Here is a 23,954-nt window from a genome sequence, read left to right on the forward strand (position 1 = left end):
CACTCAACCCGAACTTTCTCCATTCCTATTTACAATACTCTGTAATTTCATAATATTTCTCCATAGATCTTTAATAATCCTTCTCAAATTTATTAAAAATACTAAAGTTTTATTCTAGAAATCTACAAGAATTCTTTAATAGAATCAAATTTTAATTTATAATATGAGAAAAGAATAAAAAATCAAATATATACATGGAAGAAGACTCATTCTAAATTAATCCAAAATAAAGTTTCCCAGAGAATTCTCATCTAAACCTAATCTTGCAAAGTAATTGAGTTTGGTCACTTTGACGTCTCTTTGTAATTTCATTTAAGTTCCACCTTCATTTGTTAATTTCTTTATAGTCTGACGAATTTTATCAACATCCACATAATAATAATTGCAAAAGGAATTTAACAATACATATAATAATTTCATAAATTAATTTGAATTGTGTAACGCGTAGCTGGCTATATCGCGTCATCGCGATTTTTCGCTAAAATCTGATCGTAATGATCATTTTTATTGACGATATCATAATATATCGCTGATATTACTATGATAAATTTAATAATAAATAGTTATTGGATGAGGGAGTAGCTATATCAGCCACAGGACCGATATAGCCCACATCGTTATCGTTAATTAATAACATCATAAATAAGCTTTCTATAAATTTCATTTTTACTATGCTATTTTTAATCCACTTTATAAGCTTTTCCTACAAAATTTTCATTTACACCATATTTTTTTACCCACCTTATTATTATATACAATCATGTGTTATGCTATGCAGTGTAATTTTCCGTACACACTACCCTTTTAAAGTGTGCGCAAATCCGCACAGTACATAGTTGTTAAAAATATTTTTTATATATATAAATGCAAAATCCGCACTAAAAATTTTTTTGCGCACTATATATGTAATATTTTGAATATTACCCATAATCATTTCCGCACATGATCCTATCTTATAGCATATTTCTTATTTTCTTCCGCACACATGTTTAGATTTGAACATCATACACTGAATTTGCTATGCCTAATAAAAATATCGGTTTATAAAAATTCATGATCCTATTGGGCTGAACGATAATAGTTATTATAATATATACTGTATATTTTAAGGAAAGCCATGGATATCATGGCTTATCAAGGCTCCGCCGTGATGATAATGAGATTGAGACTGATTCGTGAAATAACTGGTTTATACAGAAACTAACGTCAGTCCTGTATGTATTTTAGAGACTTTTAGCATAAAAATATCAATAAGGAAAAATAGTAATCACACGTAAAGGTAGAATTTCTTTTTAAATAAAACTTTTACATATTTCTAAATGAGTATTTAAATTTGTCAGCTCCATGTTTTTCTATTTGAAGAAAAGAACTAAAGGTTTCCGTTAAATGGATTATTTTATTATTTTAATATCAAAGCATTCCTTATATTCTTAATTCAACTCAGTTATAAATAGTCAAACTTATCCTATTTTTAAAAACTTGTTGAAAGATAATTATAATTACTTTTATGACCAATTAGATCTATTCATAAAATCACAAGATGGGAATTAAATCATGTTATCATAGTCATATATTTGTGATAGTAGTATAAAATATATAACAAAAGAAATTTAAGATATATTTAACGCAATTATTATTATGAACTGAGTGACACGGACACGCAATAGATACAGTTATATAATTATTAAACGCATATTACATTCTGTCAGTAGAAGTCCCCGTCATAATTAAAAATGTAGCACAGTAAATAGTGATTAATGTTTCGGGCGAAACTGTATTGCAATTGATGAAACGTTTTGCACATTTTTGAGTTTCGGTTTCGAAACTGGAGAAATTTCCGAAACTTCCAAAACTCAGCGAAACTAAAATTGTCACGTGCATATCTTTTACAGCTGATTTCATAATATACGGGACAGTCGGGACACCCATCATTTTTACTCGGTAAGATTCGGTATAACTCAGAATAAAATATAAACTATTAAATGTTTCATATCCGATCATTAGATTTTCAATTAATTTGATTTAATCGATAATCTACTAGTATACGCCAATATATTATTCAACCCGTCAAAATCACAAATGTGCTTATTTCTATTCTTTATTATGATTATATAGAAAAGATGTTATGTATAGAGACCTATGTAAGTAGTGTATAGTGATGTGCACTATACATTGATTTTGTGATTGTACGACATGACAAACATACTTTTTGTACGTACGTATACTAACCATATGTATTTGTATTACAATACAATACAATTACAACACGGTTAAAAGAATTTCCACTTGACATCATGACATGATTAATAGATTAGATATTTAATAATATTCTTCGCTCCAAACCTTCACAGTAATTTCATAAATTTGACACGTCATGTAATTAAATTTTTTTAATTAATAATTTTATTTTTTTGTTATTTTAAAATTATTTTCTATCTTTTATAATTAATAATGTCTTCTATTGACAATTTTTCAGATATAGAAGAATTTGCTGCAGAAGATTTTGATCAAGATAAGGTAAATTAGTTGTAATTTAATTTTCTTAACTGACGTCTAACAAATAGTATTTAAACAGAGCAAAGTTAATAATAATGAAAGTGAAAGCGAGGAAAATGAAGAAGTATTTGCTTTCTTCACTCAGAAATTACAAGTTCGAAAGGTAATACACACAACTACTCCTGTAGAATATCCGGAAACTTCTCCAAATGGAGTGGCAACAATATATAATATAACTGGTTGGAAGAACCATATGGATGCATTTTCAGATGTTAGTAAATATGGTTTATGTTAAATTTGATTTGATAATAGTAGTAAATATTTTTTAATTATAATTTTATCCTTTTTATTATAATAAAGATCCAATATTCAACCAATGGTGCTAGTGGCTCTGCAAATATTAAGGAATGTCCATTTTTTGGAGGAATTTCTGTTAAAAAAGATACAAGAAAATGTCAAGGAATTAAATATTGCCAGTTTTCTAATCCTGAAATTATTAATCAAGAGCATTGTAGTGTGGATTTTGACTCTGAAACATTTCAAAATTACACTAAACAACAAAATAATAATTCTAAGGAAGCAAAAACATATTCGTAAGTTATATTTTTAATTTTTAATTATGCTACTTTAGAATTAGATCATCTGCTGAATATTTAAAATTATAATTAGATTATTTTTAGCTGCAAAAGAATCTTCTTGTCCTTTTAAGAAAGATAATAATGTATCTTGTGATGGAAAAGCTCGTCTTGGAAAAATTGCCAATTATCAGCAGACTGAAACAACAAAGTATTTCATTGGATGTGACAAATATAAACAAAATGAAAAATGGCATCGATTTATTAATATTAAGCCAGAAGAAACCAACATTTCATTACTTCAACAATTATTTTCTGGTACTGCATCTGTAAGTATTTCTTGATTTCTTACATTTTTTTTATTTTTAAATTTTTATTTTTAAGCTAAAAAACATCAAATTATTTCAGATACAAGAATTATCACAATGCAGTATGATAATTCCAAGGAGTTGTAAGCGTAAAAAATGTGGTAATGTATTAAAAAATTCTTAATTAATATTTGATTAATGGCGTTTATTTAGTTTAAAAACATTAATTTTTAATTTTATCAAAATTAAGATATGCCACATACAGATAATGGAGCTGTTGTTCGTGGTGAAATAATTGAAAGGTCATGCTCTGTGCAGTTTATTAAAATTATCCCCCATGACATTACTAAATGTCCTTTTGTTGCACTTATTTGTATTGGAGTCCATAATCACCCCCCTCCTCCACCAGAACGAACACCTTCTGGAATTAAAAATAATTTGCAAATCTTAATTGAGCAAGCTATTAATCAAGATGATACTACAACTTCAAGATCTATATTATCAGGTAAATAAATATATATTAAATATTAATGAACAATTAATAATAGTAAAATATTAACTAAATTTAATTAAATTAATAGGAAATTTGATCAAAGCATATTTTAATAAAGAAATTTTAGCAGAAATACATGTTTCCTTAAATAATATTGACAAGTTGCGTTACTTAGTAGGGAAGGCATACAAAACCTTACATCCATTTGGACAGGGAGTGATGGGTGTCTATCATTATGTGTCAAATAAAGATTCTGACTTGATTGATTATGTTCACAAAATTGGTAAGTTTTTAAATTTTATTGATCTATATATAAGTAGTATATTAATATTAATAATTTAATCTATTTTATTTTAGATCTTTTCACAAATAATGGACAAGTAATCATTATATGTATGCTTCCTGAACAAGCAAAAAAGTTGATTACACTTGAATGGTTCCAAATAGATGTTAGCTTTAAACGGGTAAAAGGGGAAATAAATGAGTTCGAAATTAACACATATGATTCTAATTATCATTTGAGTAAGTTTTTTTAATTTTATTTTTTTTTAAAAATATTAGAAAATATATATTAATTTTATTTTTAAAGTATTGTCATTTTGTAGAGTATTTACAAATGTCTTTACAGCTGAGGGTTACCATAGATTATTTTCATCCCTATTTCAAACAATTTGTGAAATAAGTGCGTGGACAATGTATTAAATTTAAGCATATTCATAAAGAAGGTGTTGGGTGCATTTTAGCAGATTTAGACGCAGCGCAAGCTAAGGGGTTGGGTTTAGCCTTATATGATTTGGATTGTAAAAGAAACTGGGAAACTCATTTAACCTTTATTTTCAAATCATGTATTATACACTTTCAACGGTATTTATATAATTTCATTTATTTATTTCTTTTTAAATATTTAATTTTAATTTTTTATTTTAATTTTTTAGAAATTTGCATAATAAAGCATTTAATGTAAATACCAAGAATTTAATAAAGCAAATTCCTAGTGCACCTAGTAAAGAAGCCGTTTATGATCTTTTACAACAAATTAGGGATACAAATGATAATGGAATAAAAGGTAAAATATATTTATATTTATCTAATGTTAATTATATGTTTAAAATTTTTCTAATAAAAAATTATTTTTATAGAATGGGTAGATTATTATCAACAGTCATATGTATTAGCATCATTAAATCAATTTATTTCAAATATTGATCCTGAAATTTGGCTTAAAAGCGGATCAAATACAAATTATGCTGAAGCAGCTCACTCTATGGTAAATAGAGAAGGAAAACAATTGTCATTATTATCAGCCATATTAAGGTATACTATTTTATTAGTAATTTAGCATTGTTATATAAAATTATTAAACTGATATAAAATTTTATTCTATATATAAAGAGGAAAACGATTTGATGAACGATGCTACAAAACAATAGACATCTGTAATAAATCAGGAGTTCCTTACACTCATCGGGACAGAAGTGAAATTAAAAGAACACAAGAGTCAATAACACGTAAAGGTAAACATATTATATAAAAATTATTTTTAATTATTAAATTTTATTTGTGTAAAATTCTAATTTTTTATTATATTATACATAGCATCTCATAATCAAAAAAGTAAAGAATCTGTTATTGATTTAACAAATGATGAGTTGCCTACAAAATCATCATTAAAAAGATCTTCTGTTAATAGAAACAAATCATTGAAGAAAAGTAAACAAGAAAAAAGTGAAGAAATATCAACTATGAATGAAATATCTCAATTAGAAATTGAAGAAAGAAAAATGGCATTAAGGGAGCGTGCAGCTGAGGTTAGGAAAAAAGAGACTGAAGCTGAAGCATTAGAAATAGCAAATTCTCAAAGAAAGAAAGAAAATGAATCGTTTATTTAGGTCAATCTTAAATATTTTTTAATAAAAATATGTTAGCTTAACTATAATAATAATATCTGCAACTGAAGTTAGAAGTATACAAATAAATGCATTACTTTTATTTTAAATAAAGTTTATATTTTGCAAGTACTTTTTTACAATAAATCAAACAATTTTGTTAGTCTATAAAAGATAAATATAAATATAACGTAAGATGAATAAAGTAAATATGAAATATAGATGCAGTGGCGCAGCATATGGTTACGTGACACGTGTAGAATAGTTACTGCGGCTGCGCCTTATTATTTGTATTTACGTGCGTTTGGTCTCTTATTTCATTCATACGTACGTACGTTTTGATTTAATTATTATTATTTATTTGCCATGTATGTATGTGCAGTACACTCAGTGCAACCATACGTACATAGCAAAAGATCGCCATACGCTACACACAAGGGTCTCTATACGCTACATGTTTCCTAATTGCACCTTTATTATCACTGCCTAAATTCTTTCCATCATACGTGCTTTTCATATTTATTTTATTCGCTTTAATTAGAATATCAAATTTTCTTTGTTTTTATTTTTTTTATCATATTTTACAATACTATCTTGCGAATAGCATCTTCAAAGATTATGATTTTCAATATCATGTTTTGTTCATTTGCAAATTTAAATTTTTCATGTATTATACGTTTGTTATTCCTGTATCATACTTGTTTGATATCTATTTATTTTTTAATACGTTCATTATTCCGTTCATTATCATTATTTCTTTTTTTTTCTTTTATAATCAATACAACTCAACTGGTTACGATGTAGGGATTGAAATCGATTCAATCGAAAATCGAAACCCGAGAATCGATTTAAGAATCGATTAATCGTTTCTCAGTAAAGTCATTTTTTAAACATTTTCGTGTTGCAACGCTTTCGATGATTCCGGCGGCACAAAATTTTAGGCGGAAAAAACCTGAAATTTTATTAGCTAAAGTACTTATAATGATAACAAATTTTGACTTTTTATATAATAATAAAATAAATATGCAGTAGACATTTTTGGCCCGCATTATAGAATTATATTTAATTCTGGCCAGGCCCCTGAACTCGAAATTATCAATCAATAAAAAATTTTTTTAATAATTAACTTGATTGGATAATGTTTGATTGAATTCTCAATTGTCTAATTGTCCAATATCCAATTATTATTGGTCAAAAAGTCATCACAATTGTTGAATTTTTTCGATTTTTTTTTGTTAATTCTGAGATTTTTTTTTCATTGTGGCGTGGTTATAGAAACAGCAAGATTATATTTGCTGCGCCAAAATATAAAAAATTCGATTTATTGGGATTCGATTTTTAAGATTCGATTAATCGATTCTATTAGGTACGATTCGATTTTCGATTAAATCGATTTTAGTCGAATCGATTCCAATCCCTATTATGATGCTTTTACTAAAAAATTCATAATTCATTTTTAAAATGTCTTCATCCAATCCTCGAAATGCAACCACCCACCAAGAATCCATTTCCTTTTGATTATCGAGCCAGTCCAGTTTGAAACTTGAGTTTGAATAGCATTAAAAAGTTCATGTAAACCGGATGAGTTGGATATTTTCCTTCTAAGAACTTTCTTTGTGCCGTTGCTCCAAATTTACAAAATACGGTCATGACCTTGATATCTTCAATTATTAAAGGAGAAAGCTCAAACTCAACAATTGATACATCTAATAAATGATTATGCTTGTCAATAATCTTGTTGATAAATACAAAATTTTCAGGATTCTTTGAATTCGGATATGAAGCATTAATAACAAACGGGCAACCAATTTTTTTGAAACAGTATCTTTATGGAAGTTGATTCATAGAGGTTATAGTTATTGAACATCTTAGTTATAAATACGGATGCTTGAATTTTGAGAGTTAAAATAATTTAATGAAAAAAGAAATCTTGCAATCATATGTTTTATACTTTTTAGCCAATTAAAAATTTAGCACGTGACTCATTGAGTTTGTCAGTTTCGGAATTTTTGTACATTTCGAAAATTATGAGGCGTAGTATTATATTTAGAATTAGTGTATAAATTTTTAGTATTTTAAAATTGTATGACGTTACAAATGTAACGTCCGAGATGACGTTAAACTATTGGATTTAGGAATTTAAGAAATTAGAAAATTCTGATGATCAATTTAAGGAGTAACTACGGATATGTGTAATTGTTGATACATGAAGATCTTTACTGACATTTTGAATATTAAGGAACGGGTACTATTAAGAGTTTAGCAAGATACAAAAGGAGACCAAATTTGACTTGATAAAATTCAGGTTACGAATTTTGAGATTTATTTGAAGTTATGAATCTAGAATACGAATTTGAGTTATGAAATTTAGAAAATTTCTTGAATATTAAATTTGTAAGACACGAATTTGGAGATAAATATTTAAGTTATATTTAGTATTGTTAAACCAAGCATGTATTGTATTTATTTATATTATAATAAAGTATTATTCCTAAGGTGGCAAACGTAATGTACTACGGGCTTAGGTCTTACACCAGTTTCTGAAGTTTCGCCAAATATTAGGTTTCGGCTTTCGCCCGAATACATGTAATACTACAACCTTGTCTATTTATATACTTTTCAAACGTGGTACAATTATACTTTGAGTGCTACGGAGATGAGTGGTGTAGGGTCAAGGAGATATGTAGTGTATGGTCTCCTATGTGACAGTTTACACAGGTGATAAATAACACGATGGCCAAACACGTGATTTTGAGTGAGCCGAAATGCTATTCATCACCTGAGTATGGTTCACGCCCCTTATTTTACACACTGTTACACACTGCTAAATATCACCATACACCACACAGGTGGTCGACCCTACACCACTGGTATTCGTCTTACCGTTATACTTTCCATTTACTGTTTCCTTTTTTGTTCAGCACACAGGTAAAAATGCTTTTCATACGGTTGGGATATATTTGTCATGTAAAATTAGGTGACAGCGGATAAAAGATACAATTTGTCATTATAATGTTACCTGAATAATAGAATCGTCAAAGTATAATTATAATAAGATATAGAAAGCTTTAAATAAATTTCCGAATAAGGTTTATTGTTCATTTATAAAAGGAAAATTTTGGAAGTTTTTTAATTGTTTATTGTTTTTTCTTTCTTTTTATTTTTTTGTGAAGATAATAACCGAGAAAGATCTACAATTCAACTTCAATAATACTTTTCTTAATAAATAGTAATATTTATATTTATTTAATGTATAATGAATCACACTATAAAAATTAAAGAAGTTCCGCACAATGGAAAGCCGATAACTAAAATTGAAATTTCTCCACAGTCAAGATACATCGTGACATATAGTCAAGAAGACAAATCTTTTGTTGGATGGTGTGGTAAAGTCTCTAAAGTTATCCAAAAGAAAAATTCTTATGTCGAATATATTAAGAATAATATAAACCCTCGTATCGAATTGTTATTGGGTATCAAAGATAACCAAGACGACGAGCTTAACGATGATAATGATGATTCAGGACCGCTTATCGTTGACGACAAAGTCCAACCATATAATTTAGATTTAGATATTTCGGATTATAAGGTCTCTGATAATAAGATTATAATGTATGAGGGTAATGATGAATTAGGTAAATAATTCTTCAAATTGTATGGCCGTATTTAAAAAGTTTTATTCCGTTGATAAGAAAATTTTATTCTTTTCTGTAGCAATTATCTATGATATGAAAAATAAAAAGAAAATTACTCTCAATTCAAGTTTTAAAAAATATGCTGATGATAAATATAAATTTAACTTCCCATATTACAAGTTTACAAATTTTCTTACAAGTGGAGATTTAGCTACTTATAATGTTATTGAAAGTAAAGGATTTAAGAATCAGTTGATAAGCAGAAAACCAGTTATTTTAATTTATTCTTCAAATAATATTAAAGATAATAGCTGGAAATGCAAATCTACGCATGAACTCGATGACATGAATACAATGGAAATTAATTTTGGCGGAATAACTAATGGCAGGTTATGGATGTTATCAAAAAATATCATATTAATATTAGATTTATTTACATTCAAATATCGGAAAATTCCGCTCGAGATAAAGGTATGCATAATTATATAATTTTAGTATCAATATTATATTAATTTTAGTGTTAATTCTCAATATTTATTCTTTTTAACTACTATTTATAGGGAAATGTAGATAATAAAATGATAGAATTAAAATTTTTTAAATCGTTAATGGTTATAAGTATTGAAGGCGTACATTTTATTTATTCTGATAGAATGGATTTTATAATTAAAATTATTGTAGGATCAAATCTAGAAAATTCGATAAAATACAATACCTTGATAAAATATTTTCTTGAGACTAATGGTAATTCTAATTACTTTGATTACTTTAATAATATTCAATTTAGACTTAATGATCAAAAGGTATTTGGAATATTCTATGAGAAACCATGGATGATTAATATAAAAAAGTGCGACTTAGAAACTTATATAATTAATAACAACTCTATTTATTCCGAAGAAACTAATAACACTAAAGAATCAATCAATGAAAACATCTTTTATATTATAGGAAAACAATTTACTGTAGCAGAAGACGAAAATGAGTTTATAAAAATGTATATTATACCAAATTTAATGAACTCAAGTGAAAACAAAAGTGGATATGACATGAGATTAAAAAGTGACAACGGCGAAATTATTTTAGAAGCTTTTATTAATAATTCATCCCAAAACGAAATTGTATCTTCATATAATATTAAATATTCTAAAAGTTGGAAAGACATAAAAGCTAATAATACTTACATTTTATATGATGAGACAGAATTACATATTTACACTTTCAATATAGAATTTAATAAGATTGAGTTGCAATGTTGTTACAATATTAAATTTCTTAAATATGCATTTAGGCTCTATAATAATAATAAACCAGCAGCAGATGCTTTAAGAATCGAGGAAATTGAAGAAATAGCTCAACCTACAGATAATGATGGATTAAAAATGCAATGGATCTTGTATATTATAAATCAAAAATCCTTTTTAGTTTATTATGGAGAGAAACTATTAAAATCAGCAATAAAACAACATAATATAGAGTTAATTGAATCAATCTATGACAAAACTCTTGAAATTTTCAAGGAAGACCCGAATAATAATATTCACATATTATCACTGTTATGTAAGAATATGCCATATTTAAATCAAAAATATTCTGAATTCTTATCAAAATACTATGATGAAATGAATTTGTTTGTAGATTCTTCAAATTCAACCATGATTTATAATAACCTTCAACATCTTTATTCTTATTGTAATGAATTAAAAATACCTACTAAATATACATTCATATCTTATTTTCTTCATAAATTATATATCTTGACTTTTCTTTATCCATTGCGATTATTTTCGAAGTTGTCAAAATTTTTGAAATCACAATTATATCGACTAGTATCATTTTTAATTGTTTTATTATACATTTATGATAATTTTATAAAGATTATCATAAGTAACATAGGTAACTTTAGCAATTACTCCTTCTATATACCCTACATGCTAGATGCTATCACTATTATTATTTTATTCTTCAGTAAATATTGGAAATTACAGACACAATTAATATATATGGCATGTATCTCTCAAACTTTTGGTTCCACATCAGTAAATATTATGACTGTAATGAGTATATTCTCTAGAAAATACTATAAATCACATCCAATATTAGTATTTCTTATGTATATTGTCAGCATTATTGGCTTAATTATATGCGTTGTCATTGATGGTTATTATGAACTTTATATGATTTATTCAGTTTTTATGATTACAACCCATATAAAATATTTTGAATCATTTAAATTTCAATTAGTATTTCTAATATTAACAACTAGTAGTTATGTTTATTACTCATTATATCCTCCTTTATTTTTCAAATCAACAATCTTACAATATTTATTATTTTATTTTACTCCTGGATTTGGAATTTACATATTCTCCTCATGCTTCGTTATTTGTGCCCATTATATCAAAATCATCTTTAACAAACAAAAAACAAACCCAAAACTTACATTTTTAGTTCCATTCCCCAGTTATGTAACATATCCAAAAGATTATAATTTACTTAGAGAATTATTTATCAAACCTCAATCAAGCCCTTTCTCACTAACACAAAATAATGATCTTTATAAAACTTGGAATGGTGAAGCTATTATTAATTTTAAATGGAGAGTGTTTGGTAGATATTATTATGCTGCAATCTGGATTTTATTTATAATTTATCTTACATGTTTTACATTAGCAACAATCCCTTATGATATTTTTAATGAGGAAGATAGAAAATACCTTTTCTTTTTTTCAATTATTCTTGGATTTATTCACTTATTATTTGAAGTTCGTCAATTTATTTGGAGCCCATTTAGATGGATATCTGATATATGGAATTTATTTGGTAATTAAATTTTTTTTAGTAATGCTTTTTTAAAAATAAAAAATTTGACACTTATTCATGATTTAATTTATATAGATCTTAGTGCATATCTTGTACCTGGTTTAACTTCTATATGCTGGATTTATAGTTATATGAATGGAGAAAGCACAGACTATACAAAAGCTATTTCAGTTTCGTGTCTTTTGCTCGATATAAAATTTTTACTTTTCTTTAGAGCATTTGAATCCTTTGGAATCTATTTTGCTATTATAATAGGTGTTGCTAAGAGGATTATTTCTTTTCTTTTTATTATATTTATTATTTTACTTGGTTTTGCACATGCATTTTTTATATTGTTACAACCAAAATCAGATTTTTCTGAAAGTGAACAAGGAAATTTGGATGATCTTAATAATCCTTGGTTACTTACAAAAAAATATCATCAAGTAATAACAGAAGATGGAAAAATCACTAAAAGTGCAACTCTGATTGAAGAACCTGATAAATATACCAATTTATTTTTTAACTACCCTAATTCACTTCTTTCAATGTATTTATTTCTTACAGGTAATGTTCTAAAAAGCAAAATAAATTCATTAATCTATTATTAACAATAATTTAATAGGAGATAGAAACTCTTTATCAGCATGGTCACCGGATGATAATCCATTAATGATAATATTGATGATAATTTTTTCATTTGTTATTGTCGTGTACCTTATGAATTTGTTTATCGGATTATTGAATATGGCTATTGAGGCAGATAATGATCGAGCGTCTTATTTAGCACAAAAAGCATTGGTTAGTGATGATTATAATTAATCTTAACTGAAGATCTAAGATTTAACTTAATTATTTTTTATAGATTCTTAGAGAAATTGAATTATTTTATTTATTTCCGCATCAAAGACGTTGGAAAACTTGGTTCCCTGATATTATGTAATTATTTTCTTTCTACTTTTTATTAAAGGTTATCCAAGTATATTGCTAAATTTTTTTCTTTTATTTTGCAGTTATTATTATGCGGACGCCGATAAACACGTCAAGAAGGAACTTGAAAACAAGAAGAAAAAACCTTTGGAATTAAGGGCAGATTAGAGTTAGGATTAGGATTACTTATGATTAAAGTTATTATTAAAGAAAAACATGTAACAGATCTTAGAATTTTTCTTGGTTAATATTAGTTAAATTTGGTTTGTAGATGAATTCAATTTATTTTTTTTATATTATTAATAAATTTTATTATTTTATCTTTATAACTTTTGCGTTCCATAACATAAAAAAAAAGAATTAAAACTATTGAAGATTAGTAAAAATGACTATTCAGAAAAATTTTATTATTGTAATATCATTATTTTGAAAAGAATGAACCTGGTGTAATTTTTTTTAATTTGAGAAAAGAAAAGTTTAATTATCATTAAACTTGTCTTCTTGACTAACTCCGATAGATACTACAAATTTGATTAGACGTATTGTATCTTCTTGACTGATTTTAATATACCACCCGACCCTATAAAATATTTATTCGTTATTTCTATAAAAACTCCGTAAAAATGAGCCTTCCACGGATCTATTCACAGAAAATGTAAATAATTCGATAAATTCAGTGATATAAGGATATTAATTCAGCCTTTTACGGAAAAAAGATGGAATATAAAAAACGGATCGACTTTTTTTACAGGGTCTTAGTACCTCTGACAAAAGACTCGTCGTTGGTAAACAAATCATCTGACAAAATTATTAATAGATCCGTCTTCTTGATCATCTTCATTAATATATTATCCTTTTTCTTGATTATATGTTACGACATTGTGGGAAACGGCAATTTTAGTTATCGACTTTCCTTTCATACTATTCAAAATTTAATTAACGGTTAAATAAGATTTTTTGGACTTTTATATTAATTTATTGTTTAATTTAATAGCAATAAATTTTAACAAAGAATTTATGACAATTTAAAACAATGACGTTATATTTTAATAGACAAAATTAAGAAACTATATAATGGAATTTTTTTTTTTTACAATCCTCCGCATGCAGCTGTGACACCATTAAAATAATCTTACCTATTTCTATTATATTTCTTTTATCTTAATTATTTATAGAAGCACAGAAAACTCTAGTGATTATATAATTGCATTCACTTGCGCCCTTCATAATCATTTAGGAAGGTAAAAAAAAGAAATTAATAAGAATAATAAATCGATAATAGAGATTCTTTTGGAAAAATAAAAAGGAAATATATTAACCCCAATAAAGCAGAGGATTGGGTAAAATCACGGAAGATTAGCACTAATTCTCCGATTAGGACTGATTTGGATATTCATTGATTCATTGGATACTTTCGAATCACATGATTCTAAATGATTTCGAAGTTATTATTTTTAGAGAAAGCATAATATATAACGAGGCTTAGTCTCATGTTTGCTTAAAGTTTTATTTTTTCTTTGAAGAAAAAAAAAAAATTTTTTAGGATATTGGTACGTGTTACGAACTGTATCAGATGATATTTACTAAAGAGTGTCAGAAGACACAGTAAGCCAAAATTAAAAGAGTAGCGCCCGATTTTAGTGTATATATATAAATTATAACTTAATTAAAATAATAATATAATATTTTAACAGGGCTTTGTCCATTCAATTTTTATAATACAATTTAATATATTCTATATATAAATTATATAATATTTTAACAGGGCTTTGTCCATTTAATTTTTATAATATGCAAATAATTATATTTTATGAATTATCAATTTAAGTCGTGAACTTTATTATTTAAAAGAATAAACTCTCGACATCATAAATTTTGAAGAAGATAATTATTATACAAAAAGAATTTTCGAATACATTCATAAGATGGGAATTAAATCTATTAAAAATAACAAATCAGTCCAATCCCGAGCTTTTTCAACGCGACCCTGCAGAAGATAAAATATAACCTCGTACAAAATTCAGGATTTTAATATATGTGAAATCCTGTTCGGACTTCAGGGTCCATACGCTGATCATTTTGAGCCATTAAGCGCAGGTACACAGGTAGTATATCACATGATATATTCGGCTGAGCGCAGTTGTCCCACCATTCGCAGGCCAATTTGGGGTTGGCCCGCAAGAAAAAAGCCTCCTAGTAATCAATAAACAATGAAAAAATTCCAACAATCTACTATATTCCCAACCAAAAAAGCTGAACAAAAAAAAAAAAATCATCTCATAAAATCACACTATACCTTAAAATTTTGGTTTGAATGTCTTTTTTTTGGGGAGGAGTCACAATTCCGTCATTCAGCAGTACAAATTAATTATCAGTAATAAATGTTAGATGATTTTCGTATATAAATATTAAGAAATCAAACAATATAAATAAAAAAATAAATTATAAGGAAATGTATATACAAAAAATTACCATACACATATAATAATTACAATTGCATTTCTTTGTCGGAGTTTTTTGGAAGTATTTTTTAAAAACGTCATTATCACCTAACCAATGATAATCTTTAAAATTAATAAATTATAATGTAAACAAACCCCGTAAATTTTCATATGATTTTAACGTATAATAGTTAAAATTTATATTTCGTGTGAAAAAAATTATTTTTCTCTAATATTTTCAGGTTTTCATTCTGGTTAGGGTAAAATTTGGGCTGTGCAATTTAAAAAATTATTGGTAAAGTAAAAGGTAAATAAAACGTGGCTTGCATAAATTTTATTGGCTCCTTAAATATTTTTATATGAAACAATGTAGGGTTTTCTATATAGAAATTCTACATAAAATAAACTTGATTTACAATTTTAGTTTGTCGGAAGAAATTTTCGCTTGTCGATCTGGGCGCATTATCAAATAAGAATCTTAGTTCTCATTCGTTATCAAAAAAACGTTCATAGTAAATAAGATTTTAACCATGCCTTATGCAACTACTAAATTAATCAATTTAATACAGAATATTATATAATTTAGAATTGATTTGCATATACATGTACAAATAATAATATTTAAAATGCATCGCCTCTTTTTATTATTATTTATGGATTTAATACATATTTATATATAAAGATGATTTTCTCGCAACTTTCCTTCTTTTTTTCTTAAAATTTATTCTTTTTATTTGAACTTTTTGATAGTTATTCCCATAGCAAGTAATTTTTGCCCCTTTAGAATTTTTTTTTATGCACGAAGAATTTTTTGTCTTTGATAGACAAATATTAAATGAAATTTATATAATAAAAATATAATATCCAACTTATTATTTAAACAACTTATAATTCCCTCCTTTTTTTTTCTTTTTCTCCTTAAAAAAAAAAATTTTCTTCCTCTTTTACTTTTCAAAAAAAAAATTATTCTTTACGAGAAAAAAAAATGTCAACTATGACTTCGTTAATTATTGAAGTTCCTGTTATGATCGGAGCTATAGAATTCACTAGAATGATTTTATTTGACCCTTTGGCTAAAATAGCTTTTCCTTATTTTAAAACTGTTGAAAATGAAGTTAATGGTTACACAACATACCTTAAATATATTACCGCAGTAACTTTTTATTATTTACTTGTTAATAACTTTTTATTATTACCATTATATTTCTTACAAATTTTTATTGGTTTTATTCTCGTCTTTACTATTTTGTGCAATTTTACTCCGCTATGGGAAATTTTTATGACTTCTTTCAAGTTTACCGATTTTTATTCTATTTTTACCATGGAAAAAACATCAATCGTTGAAAATTTTAATAACGTTATGATGGGTGAACTTATTATTAATTCTAAACAACAACAACAACAACAACAACGTAATCTTCAACTTGATATTTATTCAAATTTAAAGAAAAAAAATTTTCAATTTAATCAAAATTTTCAACCTGACGCTATTATTGTTATGAATGCTGATATTTTAGTTAAATTAAATAGATTACTCTCTATACCTACTCATAAATCTAAACCTACTCATTATCAAACTTATCGAAAACATCGTTCACGTAATATGAATTTTTTACCAACTTATTATTCTAATGAAAAATTATCAATTCCTCGTCGTAGAAAGAATAGTAATTTATTAATTTGTGATTCTCAAGATCAATTTAAATCTTCTGATAATCTTAAAGAAATTCATGTTGCTCCTCCTAGTGATTTATTCCTTTCGGAAAAGATTAATGAATTAGATAAAAAACTTGTTGATTTAACTGAACATGAAAATTTGGCTAGAAAATTAATTAAACAACAAAAACAATCCAATCAAATTGATGGTATTTATGAAATCACGAAAAAAATTCAAGGTTTGATTGGCCAAATTAAACGTATTGATATTCAAAGACAACAATATCAAGTTCAAGTTCAAGAAAATATTATTTCAAAGGTAACGTAGTAATAGTACATTATTATATCAGATATGTGATTATTAACAATATAATTAATTATATTATATTGATATATATATTAGGATGTGACGAAACTTTCCATTCCAGCCTTTACCGTTAAACAAGAAATTTATAAGAAATTTGCTGTTTATATAATCATGGTACAAAGGATTGACGCTTCAACTGGTAAAGCTAAAGCTGGTTGGATCGTTCCTCGTAGATACAATGAATTTTCTTCGTTAAATCAACAATTAAAAAATCATTATTCGGAATTTGTTGATAAGTTTGAATTTCCTGGGAAGACTTTATTTAATAGTTTAAATAATACTTTCTTGGAATCTCGTCGCGTTCAATTGGAAAATTATCTACAGGTATCGTAAATATTATTATTATTACTTTAAATATTTACAATAAGAACAATAATTAACGAATATTTTTATTAGGGCCTTTTATCTAATGACGAAATTTGTGAAGATAGAGATTTCTTGAAATTCTTATCTAAAGAAAATTAATCAAACCTTTCACTTTTATATATCATTATTTTTTTATCTTAATATTATAATTAAAAAAAAAAAAAAAGGGAAAAATAAATTCGATTATATAATATAGGGTCGCTGGTTTAACCATTTATCATATAATCTCATATAATCTCATTAATATATTTTATAGGACTTTTTTTTTGTAAAAAATTTTTTTTTTATTGCTTGCAAAGTTTATTATATATTCTTTTTGTATGTACATATTTTTACTTTAGTCGTTTGGTTTTAGACATATTATTATTCTTTAGAGAAAAAAAATACTCGTATTAAAACTAAACTCCACATTGTCCATATTTTAAAATAAATATTAAAAGTCTTTAAACATATTCTATATAAAATGCCTTTTATACGTTGAGAATTATTGTATTTTTATAAACGAAGATTTCCTATCATTCAATCAATCTGTTCAATCCGTTCTGCAGTTAGTCGAAGCGGTGAGGTCCTAGGTCCTTAAGTTCATGACAAAATAATGATCTTATTCTTATAATCATTTGCTTAAAATCAATCATACAGTTAAATGATTGGTGGATAAAAATCTAGGTTCAGTTTTTTTTAATATATCAGATATCCAAAATTTAATAATATAATATGAATATTAATTAATATATAAAGTAATAGAATATAGACAAATTTTTAAATAGTTGAATTAATAAAATACTGTATAAAGATAAATTATTATGTGCCGAATTCTTCGTTATGATCACGTGATAAATTTGTTTCAGTAAAAGGCGTGACGCGAATATAAAAAAAGATCATCCCATTCTCAAGTCGCGACCCAGACAGTTATCTATTCGGATTATTTTGACAAATTTACAGTTGACACTTGGTCATACTCAAGTTTTGTTACTACGCGTTTAAAAAACGGTTATCTAAATCTTTAAGAGTCTGTAACTTCAAATATAAGAAGTGTTTAACCGAGATTGAAGATAAATACGATCCTTTAACGAAAGAGGGATCACTTAAGAAATCATTTAAGGTTAGTATATTTTGCATGCAGAAGCGCATAACTTGCTGACAACACAGCTTGGCTTTAAAGTCAAGTCAATACTAGACGGCGTGCTACTCTGGGTTTCCTTGGCGTGTTGTCATCTGTTATGCTCTATTAGATAAAGTATCGTACTAGACGGAATGCTCTGCGCGCCATTCTGGGTTCCTCGTTCACATTCTTCGCTGTTATAATATAATATAATATTTTCTTGATTCTTATTAACTAATTTTATTTTCGTTTATTATTACTTTTTGAGATTGACAAAAAGATGGAAAAAGAGCGATTAACTGAACTACATTCGCAATAGATATGTGTTGGATCGGAATTGGTAAGTGTCAATTTTGAATTTCCAATAAGTTTTGAGTTATATCTGTTAATTTCCTTTATTTGATTTAAGATGGAAATTCTCACTGCAGATACAAAAAATCACAAGATTGATGGTACTTTGATAGCTCTTAAGACAAGAAAAAAGGACCATCAGACAATAGGAATTATTGAATTCTCAAAAAGGTAAAAAGGCCCCCGATTCCAAAGATGTTGATGATAAGGTAAAGCTTAGCCATCATGCTATGCGAATCTTGAACAAACTACTTGAAACAATTTCTTGTAAGAGAGCTCGTGTATATACAATTCAGTGTGTGAGTAAGTACACGGTACGGTAGAAAATTCTTGGCTTTACATATATTTTTTCAGCTTACATAATTTTTTCTCTAAGATGGATAAATCCATATACAATATATGGTTTGACCCCTTCCATCGGTTTACCTTTACGATAAATTTGTAAACTTGAAGCTTCCTAATATATTTAACGATATAGAACAATTCGCTTTGGACATAAAAATTCTCATGGATTTCCAGATGAATATTCATAGAGCCAGTAGGATACTGATGATGCTTGTTTTGTTTTTACAGAAAGATATTTTAAAGATGGTCAAGTCGGTGAACAAGCCCACTATAAATGAATCTGAAGTTAAAACTACGCCACAAAAGGAAAAGAGGGCTAAAAAGAAAGGCGGCGTATCTGCTTAATATTTTTTTCAAAATACGGAACATATGACTATATAAATGAATTTTATAATGTTAAATTGCTTTCCTACTTTTTGTTTGGGTCAATTAGTTAATTACGTTCCTTAATCTCTGGATGGTCAATATACTTGCCAAAATAAGTCGTGTTAATTTAGCGTTTATGACATGTATAAAGTTTAAAGTTGATCCACCTACATTAGACTTTTATTTCTTAATAAATGCAATATTATCTACACTGTCATAAATAGAATAATTGTTCAATCGCCTAATGGCATTACAGAAAATCAAAATATATATGAGGATGGGATCAAGTGGGTGAAATCATTTAGCGCCAATGCTATCTCAACCCTATCTAGTACCCAGAATCAAAGTATTATAGACCGTTTCTCTGTGTAATTATCTATCACGAAGAGTCTTCACTCTGTCACGTGACTATGCCCATATTTACTATTTCGCCCATAGTTAGGGCATTTGTTTTTATATGTATGGGTATGTGTAGATCATTGACGAAGAATAAATTTTGAATTATGACATTTTAACAGATCATCTCGTGATTTTGGTAACTTGCCAGTCATAATTTAGCCATTATATATAGTCTAACCGACATGCCCGGCTTCTTTTCAATGAAAATGAATTTGTTATTTCTAATAGTATAAATTGTAAAGAATCGGTATAAGCCTTTAAATTCGCTATAAATCAATAAAATAAACTGCTTACATTCGTAAAATGAAGAAAACTAGATACTTCTTGAAAATAACCCAAACTACTTTTCTGAAAATGGGTTTATTCATATGACTGAAAGATCATATAAAGATGGGGGATTTAAAGTTGGAAGGTGTTCATTTTATATTTATTGCACAATATGTGACTTAGTATTTATCCATGAAAATACCATAGAATGCAAAATGATCACCTGAATAAATGTATTGCTAGAATAACCAAAATGTATCTTTCTAATCCTATACAAAAGAATATAAAAAAAGAAGAAAGGTATCATCGCTTAGTTCTGATAAGATTATTATACTTGGTATATTTTACTGACTGGTATTTCTGCTCAAAAGCTTCAAATGAAATTAAGAAAACGATAGTATATTGCTTAATTAATTGTGTAGAAGTTATCCAACAGGTTTGGAGAACTTACAGGTTAAAATCTGAGACATGTGTAAATTGTAAAATGAGTTTGAAATATGGTGAGAAATAATGGCATTTCTAATGATAAAAAGTATTTAGCATAACTCCTCATAGTATAAGAATTCCTAATAATCAATTTGTATTGTATTATTATCAAAGAATTCTAGCTAAAGATATGCCTGATCAAAATAGTCCTATTTTATTTTATCATTATTCTTCACATGACTGCTGAGTAGAAAGGAAGAAAGATTAATTACGTGAACAATTAGATGTTATAACATACATAGTTGCTTTTATAGAATTACTATACACCAAAATAGAATTATTAATTATGCTAGTTGGTTTTATATGTTAAGGTAGTTATTGAATTCTAAATATCACTATATTGACAAATACCTTAACAATGGCAATGAAAATTTTGTTAGTTCAGAATATGAGTGATATAAAATATGTTAATTATATGGCAAAACAGATTTATGCAATTTTCTAAAAATTGACTATTTTGAATCTGGATATCTTTATCTCCAGAAAAAAAATGTTAACATAAATTTCTCAGATTTGAACAATAATTGTAAGTATGTGTAATGAGTTTTTCAGGCTATAATAGATTCTTTATTAAAATTCTAAATATTATCTTAATAGTAAAAAAAATCTTTAATTGTAAATTCCTTATAAAAATATACATAGTATTATTTATATATATTTATTACTAATCATTTTTTTTTTTTTTGGGAAAAAATTTCATTATTATATATATAAAAGAAAAACTATAAACCTATAAATTTTTATTAAAAAAAACCCTTTATTTAATAAAAAGAACTAATAAAATTTTTGTTAAAAAAAAAAGAATATTGAAAAAAATTTAAAGTTTACATCTTAGAGATTAAACCTGTCTAAAAAAATGGTTATTTGGCAAATGGACTCACAGATCATCTGGGTGAAAATCAGATTAACCCAACCCATCAATCCACCCGCTACCTATTAAACCATAATTCATATAAAAATTACTATTTATTTTAAAACTTGTAAAACATTTATATTATATATTAATTTCTTTGTTATATAATAGCTTTATTATAATCAAAAAAAAAACAAATTTATTATATTTCAAATATTATTAACTCCAAGCTTTACAATATAAAGTTATAAACTATTTCTTTTAATAAATAACAATTGGCTAAATACTTTGAGTTGAATATCATATTTTAAAGATAAATATAACTTTATCATTTTACTAATTTATTAATAATTAATACTAAACAGGAACTTTTACATTGATCAATAAAAAAATTTAATTAACAATAGGTGATTAAACAGGTAATCTAATGGAATAATGGGTAATTTGTCAGGTTGATCTGACGGGTTGACCCACCTGCTTCCATCAGATGGAAATTATTACCATCCAGAGAACCCGGATATCTAATATAAAAGTCATAATTGACTTTTGGCCAAAAACACCACTTTTTACTAAAACTTAAAAAATTGCTTGTTGTAAATATCTCAGCATCTGGTAATTCAATTTTAATGAACATTTTTTATTTTGTAACCCTTATTTAGCTCTACAATTTAAAAAAAAGTTCATCGAAATTGGATCTAAGGTTGCCTGTCTAAACCTCTCCAAAATTTTACGATTAGTTTCTCCAAGATTTTACTATAGTTTTATTATAGTTTCGGCAAGATTTTGGCAGTTTCAGCATTTATAATAAGTTTCATCAGGTTTCGCTTTCTTCAGAGTTTCACCAATTTTTTAATAAGACTTTTATATAGTTTTGGTAAAGTTTCAGCATTTCAGCATTTCGCCAACTTGTCAAAACCCCCTAGTTTATTCAGCAACCTTAATTGGATCACTGGATGCCAAGATATTTACAAAAAATGATTTTTTGAGCCTTAAAAAATGGGCCAATTTGCTAAAAATGTGACTTATGACCTGTTTTAAAGATATCTGGAGTTCTCCATCCAGATACCCATCCATTTGCGAGTAACCTAAGTATAGTCCAATCTGGGTCCAATTCCTAATCTTGTCCAATCATAATTTAAAAGATAAATAAAAAATTATAAGTGGAAAAAAATTTTGTTTTTAACCAGTCAATCAATATTTAGAGATTTGCTAATTTTTTTAAAAATAATTTTTTTTTCAAATAACCAGACCAGATTTAGAAATTATTTATTATAAAAAATAAAAATTTTATTTACTTAACCTAAAATAAAATCTATATAATAAAATTTAAATATTTATATATATCAGTCGTCAGAAATGTCACATGCAGATCATTTTTATATTAAATTAAGTTTGTATAATATTGATCGCACCTCTTCATTTTGTAACCAATCGCCGAATTCCAAACCATCATGCTTATATAAATTATAAAGTTGATAGACCATCATGTGCTCTATCAATTTTTATTGTTATTTTTTTTTTTATAAAAAAAAATTTTTTTTTACTTTTATAGAAAAACACTTTAAAAATGAGCGGTTTTCAAGATCCAAGTTGGGATATGTAGAAAAATACATTTCTAACAGTATAGATATATGTAAATCTACAAGAGGAAAAAATTTTTCTAAGGTCGTAAAAGTGGTTATTTAGACAGTTTTCACGTAAAAGGCAAAAACCCCGATTTTTTACTATGGTAAAAAACTTTTATAGAGTTAAATGTGGTAAAAAGATAAATAAAAGATATTTTTTTTTTGTAATTTATGGTTTTTTAATATTTTTTTGGGTTACATTTTC

At 26.3% G+C, this 23,954-nt stretch overlaps 3 protein-coding genes across 4 annotated transcripts; all 3 read left to right on the forward strand.

The window, feature by feature from the left end:
• Positions 1–2,451: 2,451 nt before the first annotated feature.
• Positions 2,452–5,806, forward strand: OCT59_003766 (uncharacterized protein; the record flags this gene model as incomplete). Its single annotated transcript, XM_025315080.2, has 14 exons — positions 2,452–2,517; positions 2,576–2,767; positions 2,857–3,089; positions 3,166–3,400; positions 3,480–3,540; positions 3,630–3,884; positions 3,961–4,155; positions 4,230–4,394; positions 4,462–4,478; positions 4,582–4,736; positions 4,808–4,938; positions 5,012–5,186; positions 5,265–5,386; positions 5,469–5,806. 14 exons carry the CDS (start codon positions 2,452–2,454, stop codon positions 5,759–5,761), a joined length of 2,295 nt encoding a protein of 764 aa, XP_025183721.2. The 3' UTR covers positions 5,762–5,806.
• Positions 5,807–16,220: 10,414 nt separating this feature from the next.
• On the forward strand, positions 16,221–18,411 carry OCT59_003767 (uncharacterized protein). Its single transcript, XM_025315078.2, has 3 exons — positions 16,221–17,541; positions 17,626–17,913; positions 17,986–18,411. Exons 1-3 carry the CDS (start codon positions 16,552–16,554, stop codon positions 18,052–18,054), a joined length of 1,347 nt encoding a protein of 448 aa, XP_025183719.2. The 5' UTR covers positions 16,221–16,551; the 3' UTR covers positions 18,055–18,411.
• Positions 18,412–19,209: 798 nt separating this feature from the next.
• OCT59_003768 (uncharacterized protein) lies at positions 19,210–20,098 on the forward strand (the record flags this gene model as incomplete). 2 transcript variants are annotated; one of them, XM_066147857.1, is made up of 5 exons in its annotated part: positions 19,210–19,230; positions 19,377–19,397; positions 19,467–19,509; positions 19,580–19,617; positions 19,982–20,098. In XM_066147857.1, 5 exons carry the CDS (start codon positions 19,210–19,212, stop codon positions 20,096–20,098), a joined length of 240 nt encoding a protein of 79 aa, XP_065996517.1. The 2 variants fall into 2 exon arrangements, with proteins under 2 accessions (XP_065996517.1, XP_065996516.1); XM_066147856.1 differs by lacking the exon at positions 19,982–20,098 and adding an exon at positions 19,785–19,792 and having other exon boundaries at positions 19,580–19,711.
• Positions 20,099–23,954: the final 3,856 nt, after the last annotated feature.

Source organism: Rhizophagus irregularis, chromosome 12, assembly GCF_026210795.1.
Source record: "Rhizophagus irregularis chromosome 12, complete sequence".
NCBI lineage: Eukaryota > Fungi > Glomeromycota > Glomeromycetes > Glomerales > Glomeraceae > Rhizophagus > Rhizophagus irregularis.

Coding starts and splice junctions, on each gene's coding strand:
- OCT59_003767 (XM_025315078.2), top strand. CDS start 16,552: ATGTCAACTATGACTTCGTTAATTATTGAAGTTCCTGTTATGATCGGA. Junction 17,542..17,625: donor AAGAAAATATTATTTCAAAG/GTAACGTAGTAA, acceptor TATATATATTAG/GATGTGACGAAACTTTCCAT. Junction 17,914..17,985: donor AATTGGAAAATTATCTACAG/GTATCGTAAATA, acceptor TATTTTTATTAG/GGCCTTTTATCTAATGACGA.